The sequence below is a fragment of the Phyllobates terribilis genome, unplaced genomic scaffold (genome assembly GCF_046119375.1).
Source record: "Phyllobates terribilis strain yellow unplaced genomic scaffold, ASM4611937v1 Scaffold_13__5_contigs__length_258822181, whole genome shotgun sequence".
NCBI lineage: Eukaryota > Metazoa > Chordata > Amphibia > Anura > Dendrobatidae > Phyllobates > Phyllobates terribilis.
The window spans coordinates 189121411-189142620 of record NW_027362773.1 but is presented as its reverse complement, the minus strand read 5'-3'; the positions used below and the strand labels follow the sequence as shown (position 1 = coordinate 189142620).

General features: G+C 45.9%; 1 protein-coding gene across 1 annotated transcript in view; it reads right to left on the bottom strand.

The window, feature by feature from the left end:
• The window catches only part of GAN (gigaxonin), a 53520-nt gene extending 43314 nt beyond the window's left edge, over positions 1–10206 (bottom strand). The window contains exons 1-5 of the mRNA XM_073659131.1: positions 10092–10206; positions 8512–8653; positions 3852–3966; positions 3091–3441; positions 1124–1341 (exon numbers count right to left, since the gene is read on the bottom strand). Coding sequence (XP_073515232.1) covers positions 1124–1341; positions 3091–3441; positions 3852–3966; positions 8512–8653; positions 10092–10200 — 935 coding nt within the window. The 5' untranslated portion in view covers positions 10201–10206. The remainder of the gene's footprint in view (positions 1–1123; positions 1342–3090; positions 3442–3851; positions 3967–8511; positions 8654–10091) is intronic.
• Positions 10207–21210: the final 11004 nt, after the last annotated feature.

Genomic DNA, 21210 nt, shown 5'->3' with positions numbered 1-21210 from the left:
GGTTTTTTTGTTTTGTTTTTAAAGGGACAATCCATTTTGTTGCATGACCGCTGTATATTCAATTTTAGCATATATTGTTCTAAAAAAAATAGGAAAAATTCCAAGTTCGGTGAAACAAAAATACAATTCCGCTATAGTTTTTTGGGCTTTGTTTTTACAGCGTTCATTGTGCTGTAAAAAATGACCTGAAAATTATTCTCCAAGTCAATATGATAATGGCGATACCAAACAAAGTATTTTTTACTTTTTTGTGCTGACCTGTAGTTTTTACTGATGATATTTTGGGATATGAAGGTTTGATCGCTTTTTATTGCATATTTTATAAAATCCTAAAAAACTGCAATTTATGCTTTTTCTGTACAGTTCAAATAATTTATAGTTTGATAGATTGTACTTTTATGGACACAAAGAAACCAAATATTTTTATTTTTTAATGGGAAAAAGAGGTGTTTTTAAACTATACTTTAAGATTAATATTTTTCAGATTTTTTTTTTAATCTTTACTGTATTTTTTTAGGACCCTGTAGGGGACTTGAACCTGAACTCTGATTGCTCACAGTAAATACTGAAATACCATAGTATTGCAGTATATAGTGTGATTGACATTCTACTATAAAGCCCAGCCTCCAATTCAAAGGAGTTCCAAGATGGTGGGCCATTTAAATGCCGCTGTCAGTGATCGACAGCAGCATTTAAAGGGATGTCAGCACAGAATGACTGCTCAAGCCAAAGACAAGCGCTCGGTGCACCGTGGAGCGACCAAACATTTAAGTGCACCTTACCACTTGCTTGTTTTCCATCCATCTTTGCCCTTTTCTGGCTCTTTTAAGCTAAAGTTATCAATCAAAGAAGGGGGAGGAAGGGTTGAGATTGAGGGGAAAAAAAAGCAGGTGGGAAGATGCACTTAAATTACTGACCCCGCCTTTGTGCACCGAGTGCCTGTACTTGGTTTGAACAGTCGTTCTGTGCGGACAGAGTCCCTTTAAATGGTTATACAGCAGCAATCAGAGCAAGCTCTGATTGCTGCTGTTAGACGCCGATGCTGGTTGTGAAACACAGCTGGCATCTGACCAGTATGGAGTGGGCTCAGCTCAGGCTCCAGACAAGGCAATGGATGACTTACGCTCTCTCCTCTCCTCCAGCAGTCACAATGCATTCAGAGTAGCCCCTTGGCTTAAAAGATGCCAGTACGGCTTCTCCTTGCTGCGGCTGGCTCAGGGGTATGTTGTTGCATTCTCGGACCATCTCCCGTACCAACGGCTCATTGAGCATTTGTTCTCGCAGGTAGCTGCAATCCAGGCCAGTCACCCACAAGGCGGAGGTCACGTCCTTCATATGAACCTGCGGAAATAAGAGCGGAAGAACTTATATGGCGAAGAAGAGAAAGGAGAAGGAAATATAAGCCCTTGTTTCGTCCTCGTCTGTGAGTGACCATGTTCTTCTTTATTCCTGGGTCAATGATCTGCTGACATCACTGGAAGAATGGAAGACAGTCACACCATTATCCTTGAGAAATAGATTACTAGGCACCCATAACAATGAATGAGAGACCATATGATAGATGGCTACGCTTAATCTGCCATTGTTATTCCACTATTTAGACACCAGAGCTTACAAGAGGTGCCGTCAATCCGGGGCACCAGAGCTTACAAGAGGTGCCGTCCATCCAGGGCACCAGAGCTTACAAGAGGTGCCGTCCATCCGGGGCACCAGAGCTTACAAGAAGTGCCATCAATCCAGAGCACCAGAGCTTACAAGAAGTGCCATCAATCCAGCGCACCAGATCTTACAAGAAGTGCCATCAATCCAGAGCACCAGAGTTTACAAGAGGTGCCATCAATCCAGAGTACCAGAGTTAACAAAGAAGTGCCATCAACCCAGAGCACCAGAGATTAGAAGAAGTGCCATCAATCCAGGACACCAGAGCTTACAAGAGGTGCCATCAATCCAGATTACTAGAGTTAACAAAGAAGTGCCATCAACCCAGAGCACCAGAGATTAGAAGAGGTGCCATCAATCCAGGACACCAGAGCTTACAAGAGGTGCCATCAATTCAGAGCACCAGAACTTAGAATAGGTGCCATCAATTCAGAGCACCAGAACTTAGAATAGGTGCCATCAATCCAGGAACCAGAGCTTACAAGAGGTGCCATCAATCAAGAGAACAGTTATAAAAAAAAAAGTCACAAAACTTTAAAGTGTTTTTAGAATTTATAGATAGCTTTGAAGTGGTTTTGTCAAAATTACTGAACACTTTAAATGTCTGCAGATCGGTGGAGGTCCGGGTCCTGAAACCATCCCCACCGATCGCTCAACAGACCCCAGAGTGTGCAGTTGCTTTCTGGCCTATGCTTTCTATAGAATATGATTCGTAACCTACCATAAAAAGTACTAAATAAGTGCAAAAAAAAAGCTATGAACATAAGCATTTATATGAAAAACTTGCTGTTCATATGTTCAGGCTTTTCCAGCATCTTTTAACCACTTCAGTTTTCCAAAGACGTAAAGCGGTTAAAAGAAGTGACCGGTCCGTTCCATATGGAAGCCGCTCAATATTTTATATATACAAAAGTTAACAAAAAAAAAGAAAAAAAGACACTAAAAATGATGCTACAGGGAAACACCGAAAGAGTTTTTTCCTGAAGAGTCTTCCTCAGCGGGTATAATGCAGAATAAAAAGACCGTACCCTGTGCTGGAGATCCATGAAGCTCTAAGACCAACAATTATCAACTCTCCAGTGAATAGGGGGATCACTTATTTCTAGTTTAGAACACCCCCCTTTAAGTCAGGTTTAACACCTTAAAAAGGGTTTTCCAAAACTAAAAGAAAAGGGAAAAAAAAAAAGTTAGCCTGCACTTAGTATATCGCTCAATGGGGAGTAGGGGGGAGGGGTGAGGTTTGCAGGCAGCAAAGATTTGCACCTTCTTGAATCCACTCTCAACTTTGGCTTTAAAAAAAAGTGAAATCAGCCTATTGCTTAACTTTTTAAAACTTTTAAAACTAAAGTTTTAAAAAGTTTTCACTTAAAGAAAAAAAAAAATCCTGCAACTTCCCCAAACAGTGCCTGGTACTGTAGATCAGCCCCCTACCTTTCTCACTTCGATGTCATGGGAAAGCCACCTGAGCACGGCTTCAAACACGTATTTTTCGTTGCCCACGTTCAGCTTCTCCAGAGAAAGGACCTCTTTCAGCTTTGTTGGGCCAAGTTCTAAGAATTCCTCTGTGCTGCTGACGTCTCTGAAGTGGGTCTCTAGGTACTCTGTGGCCAGATGATACACGTGGTTTAGACAGTAATGCAGGGCGAAATCTCGGATGCCGATGCAGTTGTCAGCCGTAATGCATCCCTCCAGGAACTCGCAGCACAAGGTCTTCAGATCGGTGAGGAGCAGGAGATCGGCGGCCTGCACCACATCCTGGATCGTTTCTTCATTCAGTCTGATCTACCCGGGAAGAGAAAAGACGACATTTTTATACATATCGCAGGAGTTAAATTAAATTAACATAAAACAATTTAGAACTTAAAGAGTCACCGTTGTTTTAATATTTAATAAATCAATAATACTCATAAAAATTAGAAGAAAAAAAAAAGCTTCTTTCACCTCCTGAACTGATCTTTTACTCTCAATTCACAGATAAAAGCTGTAAAATCTGATCTGATTTTCCCATTACTAAGATAGGAGATGACATTTGGTGCTTTGAACATTCTATGGAGAGGGAGGAGCTACTGCAAATTCCATAGAACTTTATGAGCACTAACTATCATCTCCTATCCTTGGTGTCTCCTCAAAAAATTCACAAGAAACAGAAATTTCCAGTGAGGAAACAGACTACACATAAACTACTATAATACCTGTCCGCTGAATATGTAGTCCAGAATTTCCTTTATGATGGACACGGATATTCCTTCCATGTCAATCCTGTATGGGGAGCCGTCATATGTCGGAGGGTTATAGCTCAGCTTTGCTCTGCAAAAAAAAAAGGTTAATGTCGGACAGAGAAAGAATCATTTTATTATGTAAAGGTTTCCAGTTTTTAGGGAAAATTTTTTAAAAATAAAAACTATGAATGGCCAGAAAAACATAACCCACTAACTCCAATAATAATCCTAGTAATATTAATACTGGCAGTACTTAACATGCCCATACACAGTGCATAAAACCATCAAATGCATGTGGGGGACTCCCGATGACAAACGTTGTGGGAAAAAACGATCAGGCATGCTGGATTTCAACATGCCCAATCCACTGATATCATATGGCATCCCTAACAAAGGTGTCTGGCAGCAGCTTATTCTCTTCTTCCCTACTGCGTTTTATATTCACTTCTGAGAGAAATATGGAAAATCCCTTTAAAAGAGCCTTAGCGCCAATTTACTAAGCTGATTGTATATAATAAACGACTGATCAGCTACAGGCAACCGATTGGTGATCGTCTAATGGCCTGATTAGACAGACAACCCAAATTCTATACGTAGAGAACGATTGTTAAAGGGTTACTCCGAATCTTCATAGATGGATATTGTCATATAGTTCTTGTAAAGACCAGCACTTCTGCAATTTACTGCTTATTAAAATCTCAAGCCGTTCAAGAAATATTAACACTTCTTTTTCCTTTTGTTTACAGCTTGTTGCCTAGGAGACTGACCACTGCTGCAGTCTAACTTGTATGCACTGTGCTGATACTGGCTGGAACTAAGAGATTAAAGTGTGCTTGACACAAGCGCCCGTCCACCCCCCCCCACCTCCGACACGAGCGCCCGTCCCCCCACCTCCGACACGAGCGCCCGTCCCCCAAATATTGGTTCTTTAAAATGGGTCTTTTGGCAAAACTTAAGCTGGCTTTGCAATCTGTGATTTGTGTGCCACTTCTTCTGTGCACAGGATGCACAGATTCCCTTTTAAAAAGGTTGAATAAGGCCAGAGCAGTGACAGGAAGTGTTGTCATAAGCACCAGGGAGCGGCCAGTCCCTGACAGTCTCACTGTTAGCAATGCAGTAAGAGACACATGGTCCTGCTGGAGAGGAGGGGAGCTCCTTGTCTGTCGGGTGGGATATAGTCATCGCAGACCAGTTATGTTTAGCCCGGGTGCATGACATAAACAAAGGCCTGGCAGCTCCGCAGAAAAATGCATTAAATTAAACATTCATTGGGATCTGGCCAAGGATGACTTCAAGACTCGGAGCAGGAGTCATGTAAATGAATCTACATGCAGAGACTGCAGGATATAAGGGGTCACTGATCATCCGTCCCTTTAACGGTGTATAAAAACTTTTGATTTTATTTATTTTTGTGACTGAAGACCTGGTGACTCTCCGGTTAGTTCTCTGGAGAAGACAAACACTTATTTGTCACGTTTCCTTTGACTTCGCTCTCTCTGCGCTCCACCTTGGATCAGACATAATCTGAGGTCGGGGTGTTGGCCGCCTGCTTATTTCTACTGCCCTGGGAAAGGAGATCTAGATCAGAACGTATGTGCCCAACCCAGGACACGACACTAATACATGACGAGGGCGTTTCTCACATATCTTTTTAGAAAAATTACACTGCTGAGTTTTTTCTGGAGTAAATTCGTCCTTCGAATCGACTCCAGACATTTGCTCCAAAAACTGGATCTAAAGCTACAATGGCAAAAAATAAAAAATGTGTGAAACTATTGCAAAGAAGCTGATCCACCGGTATAACAAAAACTATGCAAAAAAATGCAGCCTGAGAAATATGGACGGTTCGACCCATCTTGGGATCAGAGGGTCTCGGAGCAAAGACGAGGACCTGGAGTTCCTCCATGACACTCGGCCACCGAAGGATCTAATTTTGCTTAATGCACAGAAATAATGTATGTTATCCCGAGAAATCAGGGTTAATCTGGAAGCTACACAGGAGCCGCGCCCTGCCGGGGACGAGCGGCTGATGTCTCTGTAATTGCTGTGGACAGAGATCTGAAAACAGTCATTACCTTGTGCGTTCAATGGTTTCACAAGGAACAGCAGATTTACCAGTCTCCATATAGTACAGCAAGCAAATTTTTTATAAAGGCGGGGGGTGCTATGCTTTTCTAAAGGGGGTCCCTAACTGCAGATCTTCTAAGAGGAAGAACCTCCAAAAACACATGATAGCTGCTTCCACTTAAGGGTGTGCACTACACCATTGAAATGAATGGGTTCATGCATTTCCAAGCCACCCCTTTGTTAGCCTGGAATATCATGGAAAAATGACTTTACGCAGGTCCCACGCTGCCTGTAAATAGTTACCGCCCGGACTGTCCTCAGCACCTACAGCCAGTCTAAAAAATCCAGCTACTCGGACGTGCCCCCGACGTCATCCATATCCAGATGTAGACCTTGCACTGTTTAGAGTAGCTAGATGTGGATGACATAGGGCATACATGTCACACTGTGGTCCGTGGGCCAAATCTGGCCCGTAGGGTGATTATATTTGGCCCGCGACACCAGAACCACCAACCCTATGTGGGCCCATTATTCTGTACGGAGGACTACGTGGGGCCCGTTATTCTGCACGGAGGGCTACGTGGGGCCCGTTATTCTGCACGGAGGGCTACGTGGGGCCCGTTATTCTGCACGGAGGGCTACGTGGGGCCCGTTATTCTGCACGGAGGGCTACGTGGGGCCCGTTATTCTGCACGGAGGGCTACGTGGGGCCCGTTATTCTGCACGGAGGGCTACGTGGGGCCCGTTATTCTGCACGGAGGGCTACGTGGGGCCCGTTATTCTGCACGGAGGACTACGTGGGGCCCGTTATTCTGCACGGAGGACTACGTGGGGCCCGTTATTCTGCACGGAGGACTACGTGGGGCCCGTTATTCTGCACGGAGGACTACGTGGGGCCCGTTATTCTGCACGGAGGACTACGTGGGGCCCGTTATTCTGCACGGAGGACTACGTGGGGCCCGTTATTCTGCACGGAGGACTACGTGGGGCCCGTTATTCTGCACGGAGGACTACGTGGGGCCCGTTATTCTGCACGGAGGACTACGTGGGGCCCGTTATTCTGCACGGAGGACTACGTGGGGCCCGTTATTCTGCACGGAGGACTACGTGGGGCCCGTTATTCTGCACGGAGGACTACGTGGGGCCCGTTATTCTGCACGGAGGACTACGTGGGGCCCGTTATTCTGCACGGAGGACTACGTGGGGCCCGTTATTCTGCACGGAGGACTACGTGGGGCCCGTTATTCTGCACGGAGGACTACGTGGGGCCCGTTATTCTGCACGGAGGACTACGTGGGGCCCGTTATTCTGTACGGAGGACTACGTGGGGCCCGTTATTCTGTACGGAGGACTATGTGGGGCCATTATACTGTACGGAGGACTATGTGGGGCCCATTATACTATATGGAGGACTATGTGGGGCCCATTATACTATATGGAGGACTATGTGGGGCCCATTATACTATATGGAGGACTATGTGGGGCCCATTATACTATATGGAGGACTATGTGGGGCCCATTATACTATATGGAGGACTATGTGGGGCCCATTATACTATATGGAGGACTGTGTGGGGCCCATTATACTATATGGAGGACTGTGTGGGGCCCATTATACTGTATGGAGGACTGTGTGGGGCCCATTATTCTGTATGGAGGACTGTGTGGGGCCCATTATTCTGTATGGAGGACTATGTGGGGCCCATTATTCTGTATGGAGGACTATGTGGGGCCCATTATACTGTACGGAGGACACCAGGTGGCTATTTTGGCTCCTGGTCCCCCAGAGTCAGTGACTTGCCCTATGAAACTTTGAAAGTAAATTTGTTGTAAAATGTAACAACTCGACAGAACAAACATCTCATGTCAATGGAGGAGCACTAAACCGTCTGTAACACAGGGGTGCGAAGGCTTGAAATTGGAGACGGTGTGCAACATGGCCCTGGGCTCGCCCAGCGGGGGCGCACTCGTGGAGACTCCCTTTTCTGAATACTTGCAATGTCAGCCACTTTTAGTCACTGGCTTAACCACTTCACGGCCAGGCAGATTACACATACTGACAGCGAGAATACACAGAACGCTTGATGAGTCACTGAATAGGGAGGAATCCAGATTCACTTCTGTACTGCATCATTAACCATTTAGCTGCAGGTAGAAAATGGAAGCGGGCAGATCTAACAAGAGGTGGACACTTTCTTTAGTTGGAGATTTAAGTGACTTAACCTTTCGGATACTTGTTACAAACCGTATTGGATTTACCTTTCTGTGGTGTTCCTGAATATCCTTTTATGTACTAGAAAGCATCACTATCTGTGCCTATTGTTTTTAGCTCTGCTTTTTCTTCCTCTCACCTCTCCATAGACTTCAAAGGGCAACTATCAATCAGCTGGCAAGCCACCTTGCTTTTATCAAGAAGGATTTTAGTATTTTCTCAATGTGAATGAATGAGATTTCTATGATACAAAGTTTCTTATAAACTTTTGCACTATTAATGTATGCATAAGTTTGTTAAGGCAGCGGCGCACAGTACCACTACTCCCAATATCACATAGAAACAATGATTTACCTTATATAGGGACTTGCAGCTGCCAAAATATTCTTCTGCACTGGGATCTCCTGCTCCTCGACCACCAGGACGGCATCGCAGAAGTCAGATTCTTCCCGAAAACAGCCCAGAGCCCGAAGAAGTTTAATGGCATGCTGGGGATCTGACACCACAGTCATAGAGTTTGTCTCTGACATTTTCGGAAATGGAAAGTGGAATTGGGGCGGTAGGGAGGATGGGGATAATGTCTAATAAAGCTACAGCAAATAATACAACGTCCTAAAGTGTGGCCAGCTGCATTAACCAGATAGAGCGGTAATTCGTGGGGAACAGATGTAGATCTGGAAGACGATAGAGGTAGGAATTCTGTGTGACGGTTATATATAGGGGGAGGAATGGACGGTGTTCAGCTTTACTGGAATGATGGGACGATATAGGGATGTATTATATATCATACAGGATAGGAATGCAACGTGCACAATGGGCACAGGGTGATGTACAGATCTGGGAGAAGAAGGGTGCTGTACGCTATACACAAGGCCTAGGGAGCTGAGGCTACAGGGGATGGGACCATGCAATATGCATGGAGTGTAACCCTGCACTGTGCGCAGAGGGCTAGGAGAATGGCTGGATTACATGGAAGCAATCCACCCATTAGTAATGCTATACAGAGGGTATACAGGGGTTATAGTATATAGAGGGGTAATGGTATACAGGGGAAATAATATATAGAGGGTATACAGAGGTTATAGTATACAACGGGGTAATGCTATATCAAAGCTATTCTGGGGTAATGGTACACAGGGGGAATGCTATATAGGGGGTATACAGGGGTAATGAATGCTATATAAAAGCTATTCCGGGGTAATGGTATACAGGGGTAATACTATGTGGAGGGTATACAGGGGAAATGCATGCTATATAGAGGGGTATACAGGGGGAATGCTACACAGAGGTGTATACAGGGCGGTGGTAATGCTATAGAGGGGTATACAGGGGGAATGCTATATAGAGGGGGTATATGGGGGAATGCTATATAGAGGGGTATACAGGAGGAATACTATATAGAGGCGTATACAGGGCGGTGGTAAGGCTATACAGAGGGGTATACAGCGGGGAATGCTATATAGAGGGGTATACAGGAGGAATACTATATAGAGGCGTATACAGGGCGGTGGTAAGGCTATACAGAGGGGTATACAGCGGGGAATGCTATATAGAGGGGTATACAGGGGGAATGCTATATAGAGGGGTATACAGGGGGAATGCTATATAGAGGGGTATACAAGAGGAATGCTATGTAGCGGGTATATTGGTAATACTATATAGGGGTATACAGGGCGGTGGTAATGCTATGTAGATGGTATACAGGGGTAATGAATGCTATATAAAATCTATTCTGGGGGAATGGTGCATATATAGGCTTCCCTTGAGTAATGCTATATAGAGGGTGCACAGGGCTACAATGCAGGCGTTATACCCGAGCTCTGCCCCCTGCACACTGTACCGGCCAGCAGCTATAACATGGGCTCATGTGACCAGGGTCGGGGCTCAGGAGCGGCCACTACGGGACACAGAGAAAGGCACCGTCAGCCCCGTACGGAATCTGCGCTCGCTGTACGGACGTCGCTCCTCTTCCTCCCTCCGCAGCTCCTGCTCTGCCGGGCTCAGCACACAGCTCTGGCTGCCGATCAGCCCGCATGACGTCATCAGAAAGCGCCCTAACCACGTGTGACAACAAGCCTGCAGGCGTGGAGGGGCCGTCACGTGACCAGCAGAGTTGTTGCTGGATGTAGCGGCGGTTCAGGGTGACGGAGTCTGTCAGAAGTTTGTCGTTAGGGGAAGGGAGTATAGTAAAAGTAGAGTAGTTGTACATAGCCACCTGCCACAATCTGCAGGCCGGGTGCAGCGTTTTACATACATGGTTTGTGTTTGTTGACGTGTGTTTTTAATGCGCCCCCATTTGAAAGTTGACATGCTGCAGATCTGAACAAAATAAGCAGCATGTGCATGAAACATCAGAAACCTCTCTCACTGTGCTGGTACTGTAGAGAGCTGCGCTGTTTTTTTACCCCTGCAAAACGCAACCTAAGAACAAGCACTTAGAGCAGGGATGTCATACTCAAACACAAAGGGCCAAAATGAAAAACTTGGACAAAGACGTGGCCAAACAGTATACAGTATAACGGTCCCACATAGTCCTCCGTACTGTATAATGGGCCCCCCATAGTTCTCCCTGTGGAATAATGGGCCCCCCCATAGTCCTCCGTGCGGAATAACGGGCCCCCCCATAGTCCTCCGTGCGGAATAACGGGCCCCCCCATAGTCCTCCATGCGGAATAACGGGCCCCCCATAGTCCTCCGTGCGGAATAACGGGCCCCCCATAGTCCTCCGTACGGAATAACGGGCCCCACATAGTCCTCCGTACGGAATAACGGGCCCCACATAGTCCTCCGTACGGAATAACGGGCCCCACATAGTCCTCCGTACAGAATAACGGGCCCCACATAGTGCTGGCAGAAGGGCTGTGGAGTAGGTAAGCCAAACCTTCGACTCCTCAATTTCCATGACACTGACTACGACTCCCTCATACACGGCTCATGTTTAAGTGATTAATTTACTGTAGCACAGATTCATCTCAGCTAAAAGTCTAGACCCTTAGATCAGGAATAGGACGGACATTTATAGGACATTTCATAACTTTCACAAATTCTTATGGAAAAAGATTCCCCACAAACTGCATTGAACTACTGTACCCAATTTATTATATATTTTAGGAGTTGGTCCATTTTATACCGACTTCATGACTCTGACTCCACAGCCCTGGGTGGCTGTTGTGGTTTTGCGGGCCAAATAAAACCTCCCTGTGGGCCAGATTTGGTCCAACGGCCAGACTTTGACATGTATGACTTAGAGGGATGAACTTTATAAGAGGACGCAGATTCCATCTATTCACTATAGGTATAGTAAATAAATATAATTTTAATGTATGAGGGAAAGATCAAAATGTTTAAATAACTTTGATATGCACAATACTTGTACCGGCAAAGTAACCGTTAACCACGGAGCCACCGTGCTGCAGTTTGTGGCAAGTGAATCACGTGTGACCTGTGAACTGAAGATCCAACAAATCTGGAAACATTTCCGACACCATAGGAAATCTTTAGCTGCAGCGTTGCCATGTAGCCCTCCCTTAAAACATCGGGTTTTCTTAGCTTTCCTATATCAGATTTATTGCTGAATGTAAAAACTTCACTCCCAATAAGGCCGGGTTCAGACAACAGTATGAAAAGTCATCTGTTTTTCATGCAGAAGAAACAGATGATTTTTCATCAATTTAAATTATAATACAGTTTGCAATGTTGTTAATTGCAACGGATCAGTAAAAATGAGCCCTCATACAGCTCCAAAAAATAATTATATATATATATACACTACTCAAGAAAATAAAGGGGACACTTAAACACCACAGTGTAGCTCCTAGTCAATCACACTTCTGTGAAATCTACCTGTCCAGTTATGAAGCAACACTGATTGTGAATCAATTTCTCCTTCTGTTGTGCAAATGGAACAGACAACAGGTAGAAATGATAGGCAATTAGCAAGATACCCCCTATAAAGGAGCGGTTCTGCAGGTGGTGACGAGACCATTTCTCTGTTCTCATCCTTTTTGGCTGTTTCGGTCACTTTTGCATGTTGTCATGGCTCTCGCCCCTAGAGGAACAGTAGCACGAGGCGATGTCTACAGTACAACCCACAGAAGTTGTTCAGGTAGTGCAGCTCATCCAGGATGGCACATCCATGCGAGCTGTGGCAAGAAGGGTAGCTGTGTCTGTCAGCATAGTGTCCACAGCATGGAGCAGATACCAGGAGACAGGCCAGTACACCAAGAGACGTGGAGGGGTCTGTATGAGGGCAACAACCCAGCAGCAGGACCGCTACCTCTTCCTTTGTGCAAGGAGCAGTGCCAGAGCCCTGCAAAATGACCTCCAGCAGGCCACCAACATCCATGTGTCTGCTCAAACTGTCAGAAACAGACTCCATGAGGGCCGGACATCCACAAGTGGGTGTTGTGCTTACAGCACAACACTGTGCAGGGCGATTGACATTTGCCAGAGAACACCAAGATTGGCAGATTCTACATTGGCGCCCTGTGCTCTTCACGGATGAGAGCAGGTTCACACTGAGCACATGTGACAGAGTCTGGAGACGCCGTGGAGAACGTTCTGCTGCCTGCAACATCCTCCAGCATGACCGGTTTGGCAGTGGGTCAGTAATGGTGTGGGGTGGCATTTCTTTGTAGGGAAGCACAGCCCTCCATGTGCTCGCCAGAGGTAGCCTGACTGCCATTAGGTCCTCAGACCCCTTGTGAGACCATATGCTGGTGCGGTTGGCCCTGGGTTCCTCCTAATGCAGGACAATGCCAGATCTCATGTGGCTGGAATGTGTCAACAGTTCCTGCAAGATGAAGGCATTGAAGCTATGGACTGGCCCGCCTATTCCCCAGACCTGAATCCATTCGAGAACATCTGGGACATCATGTCTCGTTCCATCCAACGTCAAGTTGCACCACAGACTGTCCAGGAATTGACTGATGCTTTACTCCAGGTCTGGGAGGAGATCCCACAGGAGAACATCCACCTTGTCATCAGGACCATGCCCAGGCATTGTAGGGAGGTTGTGGAGGCCAGACACAATACTGAGCCTCATTTCTTTCTCTTGAGGCATTTCCACTGAAGTTGGATCAGCCAGTAATTTGATTTTGCACTTTGATTTTGAGTATCATTCCAAATCCAGACCTCCATGGGATGTTAATTTTGATTTACATTGATCATTTTTATGTTTTATTGTTCTCAACGCATTCCACTATGTAAGGAATAAAGATTTGCAACTGGAATATTTCATTTAGTGATATCTAAGATGTGAAATTTTAGTGTTCCCTTTATTTTTTTTGAGTAGTGTATATTATGGAAAACACAAATACATGATGTAAAGACATAACAAAGAATGGATTTTATTGTGCAAAAGTAGTAAACTTTAAAAAAATATATGACTTTGTATCGCATAATTGTACAAGCCTGTAGAATACAGTTAACATTTCAGTTGAACTGCACAATGAATGCTGTAAAAAAAAAAAAAAAAAATTGCAGAATTTCAGGGATTTTTTTTACTTTTCAGTCCCCTGCTGACCAAAGTTTTGTATGACATTAAATGTATCGCAAAGATTAAAAATAAAGGTGTTGCCTCAAAAAAAAAAACAAGCAGTCAACTGGCTTGGACATTCTTCCAAGGGGGTATAGCTCAAAGGATCCTCTGGGGCGTGTCTTCAAGCTGTTCTGTATAACTACCCTGTAAGCCACACCCCCTTGTGAAGACCATAAAAATTAAATCAAGCTATCTACCTGCAGCCCTGTCTCTGTATTTCCGATATGAGCCCCAGGGCAGGTGTCTGAAGTCCTCTTTTTGGCGCGGCGCACACGCTCATGGCCCTTTGTCCTACTGTAATATTTTCACTCATAAAGGGGGCGCTATCTGACAATTCAACATCACCGTCGCCCACTATTGATGCGTATGCGCCATTTTTGGGGGATCTATGGTAGAGTCGGGGGCTATAGTTCTAGGTGCTAGAGCAGAGGAGAAGATATTGCACCTGATCTGGACCGGCCTCAATTTGTGAAGCAGGTAATGCGAGGACTTGCTTGTATCTGGCTGGTTGTGGTGCGACCCCAATCACTGGCATTATGCAGTGGCAAACAGCAATGCATGGTCTCGTGACTTGTGTCACTGCCAAAAATGCAGTGAAGCCCGGCCTCATTAACAGTTGCAGCATCGTGATGAAAAAAAATCAGCGAGGAACTAACAAATGGATTCACATGAACATTATATATAGATAAAAAAAAGTACGATTTCCATCCAGAAAAAAAGCAGCACAATGGCTCAGTGGTTAGCACTGCAGCCTTGCAGCACTGGGGTCCTGGGTTCAAATCCCACCAAGGACAACATCTGCAAGGAGTTTGTATGTTCTCCCTGTGTTTGCGTGGGTTTCTTTCGGGTTCTCCGGTTTCCTCCCACACTGCAAAGACATACTGATAGGGAATCTAGATTGTGATCCCCAATGGGGACAGTGATGATGTCTGTAAAGAACTGAATTAATGACGCCATATAAGTGAGTAAAATCCAGAAAAAATGGACAATTCTTATCCATATGGTGGTCTCTATGGTATCAGGTTTTTTTTTAACAAGATCTCTTTTAAGAATTGCAATGTATCCGCAAAAAACACATGCTATGTTACGGGTCCGGATGGTGGAACCACTGTACCGTGGTACAAGGAGGGACCAGAGGGGCGAAACTAAGTGCCTACCCGGACCGACCCTGGCTACACGGCGGCTTAGTCAATTCCGTGAACCAAGGAGGGACCGAGGTGAACCAGGTGCCACTCTAGGACAGACCTCGTGTGAGAGCAGGCGACTTCCACGGGGCTAATAGCCGAAACGGATAGGCATGGCAGATGGGCTGACAGATGTGCACGCCTGGTAGGCAGGCGGATGGAGCAGACTGACTGACAGGCCTGGCTGGCAGGCTGACTGGCGGGCACAGCTCATAGACAGACTGGTGGGCAGCACTGGAACCTGAGGGCTGGAGAGAGTGTTAGCACAAGCTACAACATTGCACAGGCACCTCCATTCTGGGGGAGGAGCCCTAAATACCAGATGCTCTCCGGCCATTGGCCGGGGACATTTTAGGACGGCGCCCACGGCCCCTTTAAGAGGTAGGGAGCACGCGCGCCCTAAGCACAGCGCCCGGGGAGGCCGGAAAAGGGACCGGGCGCACCGGACCAGGACCGCGGCGATAAGGAGATCGGCGTCTCTGCCTCCTGCGCGGCAGAGACGCCGACGCTACAGTACCCCCTCCCTTACTACACCCCTCTTCAAGCCCTCCTCCAGAAGAAGAGGAGCATGAATGTTCTCCCTGGGCTCCCATGACCTCTCCTCAGGACCAAATCCCCTCCAATCCACAAGAAAGCAAGTCTTTCCTCTTACCCTCTTGGTAGCTAGAATGTTTTCTACTTTAAAAATGTCCTGAGCGGAAACTGGAGCTGGAGTGGTTCCTGGATCATCAGAGAAGGAATTGAGGACGACAGGCTTGAAGAGAGACACATGAAAGGAATTGGGGATTTGTAACGAGGCAGGGAGTTTCAACTTGTACGCCAGAGGATTGATTTGACTTAGAATCTCGAAAGGACCGATCAACCGTGGACCCAACTTGTATGACGGTATTTTGAGACGGACATACTTGGAAGATAACCAGACCTTGTACCCCGGACGGAATAGAGGCAGGTCCAGGCGTCTCTTGTCGGCGTGTCTCTTCATCCGCTCAGGGGACTGCAGCAGCGCAGATTTAGTGTCCTCCCAAATCACAGAAGTCTTTGACGAGAGACTCCGCAGCAGGATTGTCAACGGAAGTAGAGACAGGAAATGGAATATTGGGCTGCTGACCGTACACCACAAAGAACGGCGATTTGGCCGAGGATTCACTCACGTGGTTATTGTAGGAAAATTCGTCCCAAGGCAGAAGCTCCACCCAGTCGCTATGGTGAGCATTGACAAAGTGCCGAAGGAAGCTAGTGAGGATCTGATTGATACGCTCAACCTGGCCATTGGACTGTGGATGATAGGCCGATGAGAAGTCCAGAGCGACATTCAGAAGCTTGCACGTGGCTCTCCAGAAGCGCGAGGTAAACTCAACTCCTCTATCCGAGATGAAATGAAGAGGTAGGCCGTGGAGACGGAAGATTTGAAGGATGAAATCTTTAGCAAGCACTGGAGCAGAAGGAAGACTCGGCAAGGGAATGAAAAGGGCCATCCTGGAGAAGTGGTCAGCGACCACCCAAATGACGGTACAACCGGCCGATACAGGGAGATCCGTGATGAAATCCTTAGCAATATGTTGCCACGGAGCGGAAGGCACGGGTAGAGTAAGAAGTCGACCAGTCGGAAGTTGTCTAGGCGTCTTGTTTCGGGCACAGGAAGAGCAAGCTGAGACAAAATCTGCGACGTCCTTGCGCAGGGTCGGCCACCAGTAATGTCAGGAAATTAGCAGAAGAGTCTTCCTTTGACCAGCATGACCTGCCAGTTTAGACGAATGACCCCTGAACAAGACTCTCTTCCTATCCGGAGCCGCCCAAAAGGTCTTACCAGGAGGAAGATGAGACAGGACAAATGGGGCGACAGTCATTCTGGAGGGCTCAATGATGTGTTGAGGCTCCTCCTCTTGATCAGTGGACAGGAATGATCGGGAGAGCGAGTCTGCCTTGATATTCTTGTCTGCTGGACGGAAGTAAAGATAGAAATTGAAGCGGGCAAAGAACAAAGACCATCTGGCCTCACGAGGATTGAGTCGTTGCAAGTAAGCGAGATTTTTGTGGCCCGTGTAGACGACCACCAGATGCAAGGCCCCCTCCTGCAAGAACCGCCACTCCTCCAGTGCCAGAACAACTAGGGATAATCCATCATCCCCTATTCTAAGCAATGATACTGATAACCATACAAAACAAGTGAATAGTTTTCAAAAACAGGTTTTTATGAATAAAAAACAAGCAATATATGAGACTCATAAAAAGAAGTTATCCATTAACAATAATTACAAGAAAAATACTGCATTTAATTCTAATTTGGAAAAAAATAATGACCTTATAATAGAGGGAATGTGTATGGAAATTACTCCTCCCTCCATATTGATTGCTGATCCACCTATTTTATCCACACAAGCAGCAGATGTAGAATTTATTGCTAATCCGCCTACTATTTCCACACAAGTAGCAGATATTGATGAACTGAACTTCACATTACATATTAATACACAGGAGATATCCCATAGTGGATCTAATATCTCAGGGCTTTCTAGTGCAATACAGACTCCTATTGCTGGGGAATCATCTGGACAGATCCCGATAGCGGATACACTGAATATTTTTAATCAAGGGAGACCCTCTGATAAAACAAGTGGTATAAACCACATAAAACCCCCTATAAACAGAATGACATCCTTGGAATTATCTCCGATTTTGAATGAAAATAGTATCTTGATAAATCCTCAAACACAGAATGCAGTTGCATCTCAAACTAATAAAACGAAAATTACACATTTTTTTCACGTGGTCCCCGGACGTTGTCTAAAACGAAAAACAAATTTAGGGGATGTAGAGGGAGTGGAAAAACCCGAGGCCTCAACAACAAAAATAGTCCAAATGCCGAAATTGAGACACAATCCAAATATAAAGAAAATGAAATCTTGCCAATGAACCAGAATACAAATTCCCTGCAGATAGAAACCTCTATCGGTTGTGGGGGTATTTTTAATATTTCTAGCTATGTGCTATCTGAAGCTGAACGATCCTTGTTAGGTCGAGGATTATCTTTCTGTCCAGCTGTCCCATTTAATAATTTCACTTTGTTCTGTGATTTAAATGAATTTATAAGGAAATTGACACTAAAAAGACATTTTCTATTGGAAGATAAGAGAAAATCACTATTAGTTCATGCTCAACAGTATCCCCCTCCATTCAAGAATCTAATATACCAGGCCCCCCATCACTGGACCCTTTCACTCATGTAAATGTGAAGGGGAAAAATAATTTTTATCCATTACATCATAAAGGTTCACACCTTGAAACTTTCCAACAATTAATTTTGAGGGACCTTAGGACATTCCCCCCAATTTCTAAAAAAGTGAATAACTTGAGCTACCAGGAGAAATGTGCATTAAAAACCCTTCAGGATAATAAAGAAATAATTATAAAGAGAGCAGATAAGGGAGGGGGGACTGTGATAATGAACAGGGGCTGGTACATCAAGGAGGGCCTCAGAATCTTAGACGACTCAAACTATTACATGAAATTAGAAGCAGACCCATCTGGAACCATTTTTTTGGAGTACAAAGGACTTGTAGCAGGGGCCTCTACAGCTGGCTTCCTCAATAAAAAAGAAAAATCCTTTTTAGACATTAAAAAATTCAAAGTCCCTTATTTTTATTTTTTACCCAAAATTCATAAAGATAAATTTAATCCCCCTGGACGTCCTATTATTTCTGGTATCAATTCTATCACATCTAACTTATCCCACTATATTGATCTTTTTTTTACAGAAGTACGTTTTATCCCTAGATTCTCATTTAAAGGATTCTACACATTTAATTAGACTGTTGAGAGAATTACCCCCTCTTCCAGGCTGTCTTCTTATTACACTCGATATAAGCTCTCTTTATTCCAATATCACACATGTATTGGGTTTACAGGCAATTAAAAAATTCCTAGATGAGGACCCTAACTTACAAGATCCTCAAAAAAACTGTTTATTGAGGGGTATAACTTTCATTCTTGAGAACAATGTATTTTCTTTTGAGGGGGTGATGTATCGGCAGCTGAGGGGCTGCGCGATGGGGACGAGGTTTGCCCCCAGTTATGCAAATCTAGATATGGGGGCATTCGAGTCTATCCACATCGCGCAATCCCTCGGCGCCGATAAACCCATCATTATGTACCACCGCTTTATAGATGATCTGTTTATCATATGGAGGGGAAATACTGTGGAGGCTGCCAAATTTATTGATGAATTAAACTCTAACGACTGGGGTCTTTCCTTTACCTCTACCATATCTGAGAGTAATATTCAATATCTTGACCTTCAGATAAATATAGACCAGTGGTCCCCAACCTTTTTTGCACCAGGGACCGGCTTGAAGCAAGATCATTTTTCCATGGCCCAGCAAGGAGGGGGTGGGGTGGGCGGGGCTTTGGTCATATGGGGGCGGGGTAATGGAGGGATTTGGAGTTTAGTGCATACTTATCATATAGTGTAGACCAGGTCCCCGCCAGGAGCCCCACATAATGTGCTGTGCCAGGAGCCGCATCACTGAGGCCCCATCACGCCCTGCAGCAAGACAGGGCAGCTGTCCTGACAGCTGCTGTTCAGCTGCATTTACTTCATCCCAGGGGCGGACACAGACTGTAGTGGGCCCCTGTGCAAGAAATTTTTGGGGGCCCCCCCCGCCCTTCATAAGGCAACAAAGTTATGTAAACATAACCCCCCCATGTGCATCTCTCACCCCCCCATGTGCATCTCTCACCCCCGTGCATCTCTCATCCCCCTCCGTGCATCTCTCATCCACCCCCCGTGCATCTCTCATCCCCTCCGTGCATCTCTCATCCCCCCCCGTGCATCTCTCACCCCCCCGTGCATCTCTCATCCACCCCCCCGTGCATCTCTCATCCACCCCCCGTGCATCTCTCATCCCCCCCGTGCATCTCTCATCCACCCCCCGTGCATCTCTCATCCACCCCCCGTGCATCTCTCATCCACCCCCACCCTCCCATGTGCATCTCTCATCTCTCCCCTCCCCCCATGTGCATCTCTCATCTCTCCCCTCCCCCCATGTGCATCTCTCATCTCTCCCCTCCCCCATGTGCATCTCTCATCTCTCCCCTCCCCCCCATGTGCATCTCTCATCTCTCCCCTCCCCCATGTGCATCTCTCATCTCTCCCCTCCCCCCCATGTGGATCTCTCATCTCTCCCCTCCCCCATGTGCATCTCTCATCTCTCCCCATGTGCATCTCCCATTCCCCCCACTCCTAGTTAATTGTATTTAAAAAAAAATAAAACTTGTTATACTTACCCCCATGCGATCCCTGCAGAATCCTGGCGCTCGTCCAAATCGCTGACACCAGGTTCTCCTGACTTCCGGCCATGTGACGGCGCCGTCACATGACCGGAAGTCAGGGGAATCATGAAGGTGCTGCCGCAGCAGCGCAGCGCTAAGATGTCCCGGACCCAGCGCTTAGCATGCGGCCGGGGGCCCCATGAGGAGAGAGACGCACAAGAGGGGGGCTCCGAGGGGGCTCCTACCGGCCGGGCCCCATACTGGAGTCAGGGCAGTCATGCCCTGATGGCGGCCCTGCTGGAGGCTGGAGGAGCCCCCTCTCCCCGCGGACCGGCTGAAAAACCCCAACGGCCCGGTCCTGGTCCGCGGACCGGCGGTTGGGGACCTCTGATATAGACAATTCGGGTAAAATATCCACATCTACCCACTTTAAGGAAGTGGATGTAAATAGTTATCTTGAATTTGACAGTGGCCATCTACCCAGCTGGGTTAGAAATATTCCATACGGTCAATATTGGCGTGTCAGAAAAAATTGTACACATGATTCGGATTTTTTTCTGGAATCTAAGGTTTTACAAAAACGTTTTAGAGCTAAGGGATATCCCCAGAAATTATTAAAGGATGCTTTCTCCAAAACTAGATCCCTATCACAGAACTTGTGTATCAACAAATCCAAGAATACCAGCCAAGAGCCATACAACGACTTCAGTTTAAATCTGATTACTACCTATGGTAAACCTACGCAAGTGTTATCCAGTTTATTAAAAAAATACTGGTTCATTTTAAGGAACGATCCAATATGGACTGGTCATTTACCGGAATTTCCTCATGTCGTATATCGGAGGAGTAAAAATCTAGGAAACTATATAGCTCTTAGCAATACAACAATTGGTAGAAGACCGAACCATTTAAATTCAGCTCCTACTAGCAATAATGGATGTTATAAATGTAACGTCCCTAAATGCTTATGCTGTCAATCCATTGATAACGGAGCTAAAATATTCGTCTCTGCGGTCACTGGAGAGATATATCCCATTCGCTTTAGACTTACATGTCAGTCCT